This window comes from Hemicordylus capensis, chromosome 2 (genome assembly GCF_027244095.1).
Source record: "Hemicordylus capensis ecotype Gifberg chromosome 2, rHemCap1.1.pri, whole genome shotgun sequence".
NCBI lineage: Eukaryota > Metazoa > Chordata > Lepidosauria > Squamata > Cordylidae > Hemicordylus > Hemicordylus capensis.
This window is the reverse complement of record NC_069658.1, coordinates 266,862,169-266,874,443: the sequence shown is the minus strand read 5'-3', so window position 1 is coordinate 266,874,443 and position 12,275 is coordinate 266,862,169. Positions and strand designations below refer to the sequence as shown.

At 46.5% G+C, this 12,275-nt stretch overlaps 1 protein-coding gene across 3 annotated transcripts in view; it reads right to left on the bottom strand.

Moving 5' to 3' along the window:
* Nucleotides 1-2,686: 2,686 nt before the first annotated feature.
* The window catches only part of USP19 (ubiquitin specific peptidase 19), a 58,839-nt gene continuing 49,250 nt past the window's right edge, over nt 2,687-12,275 (bottom strand). For 2 of the 3 annotated variants that reach the window (XM_053300943.1, XM_053300945.1), the window contains exons 23-26: nt 11,916-12,068; nt 10,089-10,252; nt 8,822-9,006; nt 2,687-7,027 (exon numbers count right to left, since the gene is read on the bottom strand). In XM_053300943.1, the coding sequence (XP_053156918.1) occupies nt 6,809-7,027; nt 8,822-9,006; nt 10,089-10,252; nt 11,916-12,068 (721 nt within the window). In that variant the 3' untranslated portion in view covers nt 2,687-6,808. The remainder of the gene's footprint in view (nt 7,028-8,821; nt 9,007-10,088; nt 10,253-11,915; nt 12,069-12,275) is intronic. The other variant, XM_053300946.1, reaches the window with a different exon arrangement.

Here is a 12,275-nt window from a genome sequence, read left to right as displayed (position 1 = left end):
TCGGACATGAAGGTAATAACCCTCCCCTGCTGTCGTCCCCCCGCCACTCCTTCCCACAACTGGTATTTAGAGGCATACCAGCTGACATACCCTGTAGCATAACACAGAAAGTTCAGTGTGGCCCATGTGTCTACAACACCCTAATGCACATGCCCATGGTGCTGTGCAAGAAGGCTGTTTTGAGACATGTGATCGCACAAGGTGGTGACTTATCCCACAACACCCTTCTGGCACAGCATGGTAGGTGTGTGGGTTATCACCCTGCAGTTGTTTTTAAGTTGTTTTCTCCTGTTATGTTGCAGAGTATGTTAGCCACTGCCTCTAAAAGGAGATTCACATAATGATCAACGGTCTGCGATAAACCTCTCTATAAATTTGCCCAATCTTCCAATGCTAAAGGCCATCACTACATCCCATAGCAGCAAACTGTATACATTAATTATGCATTTATTGTAGGCAGTACTTTCCCAACTGTCAGTTAATTTAATTGCATGACCCTGGATTTCCTATTCACAATGCTAACCTTCCCCACTACTCAGAATAAATGTCCCCCCGGCCCAACCTTGGTGAGATCCCTCACTCTCATTCTCTCTGATGCAACTCTACTTCTACTATGCAGCTAGCTCTCAGAGTGGGCTTCTTTAGGGGAGAAGTGCGGGAGAGGCAGACATACTGACAAGGCATCTCCACAAGTTCTCCCTGTTAGTCCATGAGCCAGACCCACGTTTTGACCCTTGCTACCATCTCGGGAAACAAATGTTTGTAGTGATTTTTTGGCAAAATATATCCCCTCTAGAGATGGAAAATAGGTGATAGCATTGATGCACTTACAGCTTTGTTTGTTATCACCTCTTCTTTATCCCTACCCACCTATATTGGGCAGCAAGGATATAGGAAGATGCTGAAAGGCATCATTATTATTTCTTGTTTACACAGTCAGACAGGTGTTATTGACTGGTTTGTTTTATCCAGACATCAAGTCCTTCCCAAGGACCTGGGATGGCTGAATTTTATTGTCAATGGTTATAGATATCATCGCAGAATATAGGCTGTTCCCAGTAAAGCTGCTTTTTGTAATTGGCTGATGGTGATTTCTGTGGCCCCTATGGTGTTGAGGTGCTCTTCAAGGTCTTTTGGAACTGCACCCAGGGCGCCAATGACCACTGGGATTATTTTGGTCTTTTTCATCATCATCATCATCATCATCATCATCATCATCATCATCATTTTATTTAGCAAATTTATTGACCACTTGACTTCCTTAAGACTTGAGGTTGTTTACATAAATTAAATCAGTGTGGGTGTGGGAGGGAACCCCCTCCCCAAAGAAACCCTGGCAGAATAGATAAGTTTTCAGGAGTTTCTTAAAGGACAGAAGGGAGGAGGCATTACGAATCACAGGAGGCAAGGTATTCCATAAGGAGGAGGCTGCAACGGAGAAGGCTCTCCCACGAGCCTGGGCCCCATGTACCTCCCCTGGGCCTGGAACTCTGAGATGGCCCACCTGAGACGACCTCACAGGGTCAATGTTGGACAGGAGAGGTGGTCCTGAAGGTACACAGGCCCCAAACCCTGAAGGGTTTTATAGGAGATAATAATCTCATACTGCACAGGTGATGGCAATGGTAAATCTCTCCTGTATTCAACCAAAGACAACCACAGGGCTCTGTGGTCGCAAGGAGTCAACACTGACTCGACGACACAACTTTTCTTTACAAATGATTAGGGTAAAATTGCAGTAGTTTTTGCACAGAGGAAAGGGTGAGTTAGGGTAACAATGAACAAATCATCATACTCCCTGATAATCTTTGGAGGACATTCCTGCCAATTGTTCCTTCCTTCTGGCACTATCCATAACATTTTATAGGAAGGGGGTGGGGGTGGGGAGAGAGAGACTGACTTTAAAGTTTGTAGACCACCACTGCAAACCTGGCCACTGCAGGCCTGATGATCAGATAATAAAAGCATGACTACACACCTAAAGTTGAAAGTATCACAATGCTATCACCTATTTTCCATCTCTAGGGATGTATACCTTTTCAAAAGTCACAACAAACATTCTTCTCCCCCAGCTGGTAGCAACCACACCAGCTGATTCATGTACTGTATGGATCATCCTGGTTGATCCAGAAAGTGTTAAACAGGGAATCAGCAGGGTTAAACAAAAAAAACAACCTCACCCCTTTTAAAAAGTTGCCATCCTTTCATAGTTCTAGTTTCTTGGAGAGGGATACACATAAGAGCCTGTTCCCTCTTGTTTGCTTTAACCAAGGCAAGGGTGACCAGTGCTATCTAAGCTACCCCTTTTTTTCTTCTGTCTGAATCATGCATGCTTTTCAAGTAGAAACTTATGCATAGTTTTAAGGTCCATTCCCTCCCACCTATCAAGATAAGGTGGACTTTTCTCACAAATATCTCCCGGTATGAAATCAGAAAAGTTGCCACATCAGAAAAAGTGCTAGTTTTCAAACAGTTTTTTAAAAACATAGTAAACTTCTGAGTTTTTCTACATGAAGACTTTATCTCAACAATGCATGGGAAATCAGACCTCAGTTACACTTGGGGCTGTGTGTACTCTGCAACAAGGTAACCCAAATTCCAGTTTATCTCTACAGTGGTGCCCAGACTGGAAGCCCATGCCAGGGTGGCAAGGCAGCAGACAGAACAGCACACAAACACAGGAACAAGCAGTTGAGTAGAATTTAATGACTCAGGACCCAAAGACAAACACCAACTTTATACAAAGAAAAAGCGAGACTGAGGCCTCCTGGGAGCGGGCCCAAGACAGCCTCATTTGGTTACAGCGATTCCGGGTATGGGTAAAAGGGGATGTAGGGCTAAGGATTTAAATAGAGATGGTGATGGCAGTAGCTTCCCACTCCAAGGAAGTCACAAGGGGCAAAGAAATCCAAAAGGGCAGACAAGAAGCAGGACAAACTACAGCTCCCCATGCCTTGTGTGGAGGATGAGAAGGCAATAGCAGGTGCCAAGGGGCCAGCCACCAGCCCCCCTTCTTCCTAACTGCCAGACTAAGCGATGCTGATGAAGGGGCAAAAACAAAGGAGTCAGCGAGAGCTGCACCTCCCTCATGAAGGCCCATGTTGCAGCCAAGGTGGTATCCTAAGCTTGGCATACCAAGAAAGAGCAGACTTGGGAGGGTGGGGGAGGCGAAGGGGGACTGTGGAAGATGGTGAAGCAGGCACCCATGGTATGGCAAATTGGGAGAAGGCCCCTTAGGGGCAGACACCAATGACCCCCTCCCCGCTCCCAAGTAGGACAGGCTGGGTATACAAGAGGAGGAGTGCAGGGCTTGTCTGGGTCCACCTGCCTCAGTGCCAGGCAATCTAACTAGAGCCTTTGGGGCTGGAGCTTCAGGAATTGCACTGGGGGGCTCAATGGACTTCCCTCTGCATGCTGGCACAGAGCAGCCTCTAGCAGGGGACACGAAACGGAACCTTTCCAACTGGTAGGGGAGGAGGAAGGGGTGGAGCAGAAAGTGCTTGTGTGCTCAAGAAAAGGTCACAGCAGCTCCTCCTCCTCCCCACTGCAGGGGTACACCAGGGGTGGGGTGGGGTGGGGAAGCCACAATATAAAGCCATCTTATGTACACTCCCACCCACCCCCAGTGCAGGATGCCTTAGTCAACTTCCTCCATGTTGCTGTAGGATGGAGTGGGGTGCTCTGGAACCCCCTCCGGTGGCAGCGTAGGCGCAACTTCAGGGGCCAGGCTGGTTCCAAAGGGTGGCGAGCTAATTCCCTGCAAATAGAACAAAGCATTAGACAGCAGCTATGGGAGGAAGAGGCACAGGAGACCATGCCACAAATCCATCTCCTTCCCACCCTGCCAGGGATCCTGTGAAAGGACTTTTATCTGCTTCACAATCGGAAATATTTACAATGTTTTTGAAATTCAGAAACAGATTCTGGAGGGGGAGGAGGAAATTATGCATATATATTAGCAAGTTTGGATGGCTGTAAAAAATTGACTCGGACCTTAGATTATTCTCTCATCTTGAGCATTTGTGTGACATACATAATGATGCATTTTGATAAGCATGCAATCACAGATGTGCACTGATGTTACTGAACTGCATTGGTGCAGACTTAAAAGTATAGTTCACATTCTGACTTTTTAAAATTAAGGTTGTTGTCTATACTCACATGCAGCCTTATTAACAATTCCCTTCTTCCCTAGACAACTATCAGCCTAGGCAAGCATGTACTTTGCACTAATAGAGTCTGTTCTATGCCAACGTACCCAAAATTCTGCTACCTCTATAAACTATACCAATGGGCTTATTATCTGCTGATTTTGCGTAATGTATTTGCTTCTGCTAGTAATAGAGAGGAGCAAAAAAAAAAAACCATGCAAGCACTGAAAGGCTGCTCACTTACTGGAAGCCCTAATGAACTTCTCCTTTGGCTTTACAGATATCGCTAGACACCGCCCACACACATCTTACATTTTCTTTGCGGCGATATGGGCTAGAAACTAGTTGCTTATTTTAAATGAAGGCTAGAACTCACAAAGTGCTGAATCTGCAGTAGCAAATACTAAGCTTGCACAGGATTACAGACAAGACAGAACTTCACCCCAGCCCTTCTATTCCAGTTCTCTCCCCCTCCCCCCGCCCCAATATTGCCTTTTTTCTGCTGCTGTTCTGTTCAAATGCAATGAACAGCCCAGCCAATTCCTTGGTCCCCTCTAAACCAGTAAGCAGCAACAGCCGTGACAGGACAGGAGAGATGGCTAGTGGAAAAATATACATGTGGGCAACGAGGACTGACAGAATCCTCCTAACACATTTATTTGCTACTGCAGCTGCTAATAGAGGGCAGATGATGAGAAAGAAATGAGCCTGACCATCTCTCTTTAGAACAGCTTAGGTTTATTAAATACAATAAATAAAACACAGTGAAAGCTTTTCCACAGAGCAATTCAATGCCTTTCTCAACCATGCTGGTGGAGAATAAACTAAGGGACTCTCCTCAGCTTGGGAAGGCTCCCACCAGAACTATGCCTAGATCAGGCTGTCCTCTTTGACACTGATGTGGCTAGAGGCTGCCCTTTTCCTGAGGCACAGCAGGGACATCAGCAGAAAAAGTCTCAAGATGCTGGGAAGAATGTGAAAGATGTTAGGTTTTCACAATGCAGCTGATGGATAACAGTAACAATGGAAAATCATTACACACAACTCAAACAAGGGTGTTACAAAGAAGTAAAACCCTTCCCCAGAATCACAAGCCCTTGCATATCTGGCTGCAGACAAGGGCACAGGTTGTAGGTATTTAGTGGTCTAGGGCAGTGGGCCCCAACCCATGTTCTGTGGACCAATGGTGGTCCATGAAGGTATTGCAGTTGTTCCATGGGTGGAGGGAATTGAGACAATGTAATAATAATAATCCCATGTGCCTCGCTGTGCCACATGCCGTCATGCTCTTAAGGGGCCCCCTTTGGGGGGGGGATGGGGGGAAGAATTGCCTCCATTGTCAGTCTTCCCATTAGGTAAGGGTTATCTTTTCCCCACTGGTAGGCCTACTGGAGGTAAATGTACTGTGATGAGTGCAATATGCTTGTAAGCATTAATAAATTATTAGAAATAGCTGCTTTTTAAATATGCCTTGATATGTGTTGGACTCTCAGCCATAGGCTATGTTAGAAATGTTTAAAAACTGCTTGCTTATTGTGGTGGTCTGCAAAAGCTTTCAGTAATGATGTAGTGGTCCACATAAGATTGGGAACCACTGATCTAGGGAAACAAGAGAGAGCCTTCTTGGACACGAGGAACCATCGCCTGCAGATACAGATGAGCCGGTAAAAGGGCCCCACACCTAAGTCTACAGAGTCGCTACCTCGTCGCTACCTCTTGTGTGTACAGAAAAACAGATGCACCCATAAATTCACAGAGCCATATATGGATCAGAAAAATAAAACCCAAGTAGACCTGTTTGGCTAGGACCCTGTGCTACAGAATGTTTAACGTAATACAGGGCTGGCTTGACACAGGAGGGTGAGAAAAAGACTTCCTCTTGTACTTTAGGCATAAAACTAAACTTGAATGTAGACAGAAAATACCTGAAAATACTGCTTATTAAAAAAAGGGGGGAGGGGAGCGGGAAGAAGAGAGAAAGAAAAGATACTTCAGACTGCAAGCCAACACCATAATAGAGAGGGAATCAAATCCACACGTCTGGAAGAGAGAGTCAGTAGTGCTCCCCCCACCCCTCAGAGGGGCCCATTCAAAAGTGTGTGCCAGAGACCTCTTCTCCATCTGCTCAAAGCACAGAGCTAGTGTCCACATGAAGAAGTTGGCATGACTTTTAAATAATAGGCACCAGAGTGGGGTAAGGACGGGGATGTCAACCCATCTTAGAGTTGCTATCCTAAAGGCGGAGAGTGGCCAACGCAACAGTATAACCATCCAAGTAAAGAGGCCAATATTTGTAGATCTGCAGCCTCTGCTGGAGCACATACATTTACCAGCCCTTGATACACATAGGCCAAAGCCTACAAGAGTCACCTAGACAAGGTACATTCCACTGAAGCTTCCGGGGCAGCTGAACCAGAAGGACCTTTCCTAGGCTGCCAATCCCCATGGTTAGCCAAGGAGTGGGGGTGGAGAGCGCGTGTGCGAGCAACTAGGCCTGGACTTGGCACTTGCTCTGCAGGGAGGTCTTGGCACAAGTGCTGCTTCTTGCACCCACTTGGCGAGGAGCGTCCCAGCCCCTCGCCACAAAGATGCAATACGTGAGAGCCAATGGTGAAGTCGGCTGGCTGCCCCCCTGTCCTGGTGCCTGGCTTCCGCTGCTACCTCCAGCGAGTTTGATAGATGAGCGGGTAGAAGACATTCAGGAAGAGTGCCACAATGGCTGCCATGGTGCCCAAGACAAAGTATCGGACACGGCCTTCATCGGGACACTCTGAGGAGGGATGCTTTGTTCTTTGGCTGCAAGAGCTCCAAGGATTCCTCATCAGCCTCCTGGCAGCCTCCTCTTCAGCCTCCAGTTCCTGCCAGAGCAGAGAAGCCTGCGATGTGGAAACCTGCGTCAGCACTTGAGGAGAAAACAGCAGCAAATCCCTCCATCACCCACACTCTGCCCTGTCCCTTCCCAGAACAGCCTGCCCTGCACACATTTTCACGGCTGCTCTCTCTGCCAAAGCCCCATTGATTTCCCCATCTGGCTACAGCTTCAACAGCAGGCTCAGTTCAGACCCAGGGACTACCCAGGGACAGAGTGAGCAGCACAAGCCACAAGATGATGAAGGGCAAACCCCAGCTTGTCAGAATGAGGCATCCATGTTGGCTGGATGGGAGGGTTCTCCCAGTCTGCAAGTCTCAGTGCCAGCTTAATCCTTTCAACAAGAACCAAGTAATCACAGCAAAGCTTTCTTGTACACACGAAGGTCATTCAGCTGACCAACCAGTCACATTGAGTGAGAACAGGAGGATCATTCATAAACAGCCAATCGCAGTTGAGTTTTTCTTGGCGAGAACATGAGGATCTGATGACAGCCAGTCACATCCAAGCGTTTGCCGGTGAGAATACGAGGATCTTTTATAAAGACGACAGCTAATCAACAGCCCAGCTTTGGCAAGTGAAAACTATCAGAACATTCAGAGACGACAGCCAATCATAGCATTTTTTTTTTTAAAAACCAGATGCACAGGAGAGTTAGTCACACGGGATAACTAGGTTTTCCACATACCGAAGAATCATTCAGACCAGTCAGTCAACCATAGTGGCTTTCTACTTGAGGTTTAGGCAGGCAGAATCCATAGCATCTTCCCTACTCCATTCCCTGGATTTGTAGATAAGGGGTTGCTGCTTCCCATGCTGCCCACAGTATAATGCTGGTTGGGGAGGGCATGTCGGAACCAAAATGAGGTGCCAGTGTCCACAGGCGTGAATGCAATCTTGGCCTTAGCACAGAGGCCTCTCTGGCAGTTTCTCTGCTTGGATACATCTGTATCTGCTCCTCCCCAGAGTAGGTTGCTCTCATTGGCCTCAACTTGCTGAGCACGCAGGCCTAGCAAGCCACTGCAGATGCCAGATGCAAGGCAGGCCATCCAGCTTCAGTAAACCACAGGAGGCTCAGTAGTGGCAAGATCAATGCAGCCTACAGCCCCGGACACAGCAAAGTTTGACCCTCTGCCCAAGAAGTCTCTAGGGCATGTGGAAGCAGATCCCTGAGATGACATGCCAGCATCCCCCAACCCACTCACATCTAGGAGGCTTTTGTCCCAGACCAGGGCTGCTGGCAGTGTGTCTGAAAGAGCATCATGATGGCATGTGGCCAGTGTATTACCTGGGGGATGCAGGGGAGGAGGAGGGGAGGCTCCTAAAGCACCAGCAAAACTGAGTGCAGAGTTTAGCCCCATGCCCTATACATCCACTAAACTTATGCCATCCAGGCTGCTTATGCCCTCTTCCTCCACAAATGCTTGCCTTATTTTGTGTGGTCAAGAGCATCCTTTACTCATTTTGCACAAGAGATGCTGCTGTCATCCAGTGCCCTGAAGCGGAGTATCATCCTCTGCCCCGAGGGGATCTTTGACTCCAACCAACTCCCCAGGCTCATTTGACCCAATGCAGCCTTCCACACCTGAGAGGGGTTTATCTTTCAGAATTCTTCCCAACATCCCTGATGCTGGCCTCTTTTTAGGATACAACCATTAATTCCATTAGAAACCCCACAGCCCATCATCATCTCAGCAAGAAATGCAAACTGGAACCAGCAAACACCTCCTCTTCCACCAGCAGTAACGCTTCAAACCAACTGATGTGATGAGATGCACAAGCAACTGCCAGAAGCTCTCACCTGATTGGCTGCTGCTTCAGTGGATGGGGCCAAGTCAGCCCGAGGGTCTGCAGGGTGAGGCAGACCTCGAGGGGGTCTCTCTACAGGAGAGTTCCGTCGACGGTAGAAAAGCACGTAGGCATATCGTGTCACCACTTGGCTTTCATCCACTGTAGTGACAGTGCTGTCGTCAAAGAGCCGCCATCCTACATTGGGGTGGGGGGTTAGAGAGAAGGCTGTAAGCACAGAATCCTCTAATGCACACACACACACCTCTCCAACAAAGGATTGGACCATGACCCAGCTACCCGTCTGTCTACCACCTGTTCTTCCTTAGTCTCACAGGTCGACAATGTTTAATCAAGGAACAGCATGAAATTTGCCTAGGGCACTTGCCAGATTCCCTTCCATTCAATTCTGCTGTTGCCAAGCAATGGGAAGGGTAAATTGACTGGAAGCAGTTGTGGGGTGGTGGGAGAGTTTGAGACACAGTTGTCTTACCCCCATTAACAACTTCTACAGACCACATTATTGCACCTCCCACAAATGCTAGAACGGTGTCCTGTTTCTCTGTGTGAAAAGGAAGCTTAGTAGCCAGCTATTAGAACTCAGAACAAGATTCTTCACATACAGAATAGTAGAAGACGCCTTGCTTAGAAGCCTCTTCTAGCTAATATTGCTCCTCGAGAAAAAGCCTATATCCTTTCAAGCCTCCAAGATTACCAGTTCTGTTCCCCACTATTTTCCTGATCCCACAATGTGTGAGGATCTTCCACCAATTTGACTCTGGGGAGCCAACAGGAAGGAGCCATTTTAACCATTTCCCTGCAACTCCCTTTACTTGGGGCCCAACTATCCTTGGCTGTGACAAACTCACCCATTATTTTATTTAACACATTTTCTTAAAAACACATTTTTATACTGCCCAAAACTTACACCTCTGGATGGTTTACAACAAAATAAAAAACAGAAAGTAAAAACATTAGTTATAAAGGGAAGGGGACACAATCTTTTTCTTTTCATAGTGGAGGCTAAATTGTGTTGCGGAGTAACTATTTTCCAGTCTTGAGACCCTACTGGTACGCGAGGTAGACCCTTCCTTCGCACCTCAAAGAGGCAGAAGACACCACCCCCTCCGCTGCTTCCTAGATGGGCTCCCTGATGTCCCACGAGATTCAGCCAAGAACTTTCTCTCCACGTGTATCTCCAGAAGCCCCTACATGGATAACTGGAAACTGTTTCAGCCAATCAGTAGTCATTGGACCACCTGCTGCCTCCCCCTACTTACCCATATCGCTGCGCTGGCTGTTCTTGTCACTGGGCAGTCGAGCATAGGCCGTGTAGTGCCCACCAATCATGCCCCCATAATGGTTGATAACTGCATACAGGTCATACATGGGCAGCTGCTGCTCATCCTTCTGGCCAATACAGAACTTGCTCAGGTCCAGGCTCCTGAGGAGAGAGATGGCGCCCATGAGGCAACTCCTGCCTTTGTGTCTCTGAGCAAGGGCCAGCCCAATTCAGGCCCCAACATTGCTCTGAGGTGGGCCAGCTTGCCAAGACACAGCTGGATGGCAACCCACTGTGTTTGTTTTGTTAGACGGAGAGCTCACCTTCCCCTAATTATCAAGGATAGGCAAGAGTGCACCTCTGTGGTACTCAGATGAATATATGAAAAGGGTCTCATGTATACCTGTATAGCTGCTGTGTACTCTAAGCCATGCACTCGCATATAGGCAAGGCCCAGAGTGCCCAGAGAGATTCCTGTGGTAGCTTGCTTTAAGACATGGACTTGTTTACATATCTAAAAAATCCGATAAAGAGCAGAAGGCAGAAACTAAGATGTTGACTGTCAGAAACCTGAACCAAGGTCATTCTGTTTCAGATTTAATAGATTTCAGTAGAGCAGCTGCTGCAGAAGGGAGAGAGAGCTCTGTGGCACTTAAATAAGTTCATCACAGTATAAGACTATTGCATCAAATGCATTAAATGGTCAGAGAAGGTGGTGAATGTACACTTACTCCAGGAGAAATTCTGTGGATACACATATAGCCATTTCATGCATCTGATGAAATAGGCTCTTGCCTATGAAACTATTATATGCTCTGTAGAATTTGTTTGTGTGAAACAGTCAAACTTCCTTATAACCTAGAGATAACAAATTTTACAGGAACAATCCTGCTACTGAAAAATTCAGACACACTATTTTTTACACTGGAATATGGGGTATTCCGAGGAACGGTTATTTTTTTTTTTTTTTTTAAAGAAGAAATTCAGAATATATCTTAACTGTTGTTCAACAGATTTTTAACACTAAATAATCAGACTAATAATTTCAAAGTGACATATGTATAGCTAACATGAACTGCGCAGACTGGTAAGCGGGAAGTCAATATTTTTAATTAAATGTAATTGGATTGTTAAGGTATTGTAAAAACCAATAAAATTTTAAAATGCAAAATGCAATAATGTCAAAGTGACACAAAGCTCCCCAAAAGCAGAAAATCTTTCTCAGATTCAAATTTACTACAATTTAAATGTATCGTATATGGTCATTAATCAATAAAATGAATAATGTTTGAAGTTGCAATCTGTCAAACTGTTTTTACGTCCTTTCTGCAAGCAGATTAATAAAAAATTCTATGACAAGTTTCCTGAACTTTCCTATAAGTGTAATCTATGCAAAATGACTATGCCCAGTCAACGACGGGCCTCACCTACTAGCATCGATATAACACAATCCTCTTTAAAAGGTACCGCAGGCCTCTGTTTTTTCTTTCCTACCAAGAGAGTCTCTTTCAGTCCAGCATCAATTCCATCCTCTCTTCAGAATCAGATGGACTTAACGGCCTCGTGAAGCATCCTCCCCGCCCCCAACAAATCCAGCTGAGCACAGATAAGAATTCAACGTGAAGAGACTGACCAGAAAGGTGCAGAGCTACAGCATACACCAAGTTGGCAGTCTCTGGCTGAATGATGCTAGGACAGTGGCCAAGGAAGCACTACAACCATGTTTGATCCAGGCTAAGAGCCTGTTGCTACTCAGGGGAGATGGCACCCAAATGGCTAGGCAATGCCCAAGTAACAGGATAACATGCAGTGCAGCATCACTCACCTGACTGGGAAATCCACCATATCATTGATCTTGTCCCTCCAAATAAAGCTGCGGAAGGAGAAGCGTTTGAGCTGGATGATGAGGACATTGGGCAGGCGCCACAACATGAGTTGCTTGGATGCTTCACAATGCTGCTTACACTTTGGACAGTACCTGTGGAAAAGGGGTGGTGGTGAGGAGACAAGAGTGTGCCAAGTCAACACCAGCTGGTGCTATAATCAAGCAACTGCACTTTGTTGTCCTCTCTTTTGCTGCATTAACTAAGGAGGACCAGGACAGTGTTGTTTAGGTTTCCAAGACCAAAGTGTCTAGGCTTTCAACACAATTGCACTGTGGGAATATGGTGGCTGACATGAAAAT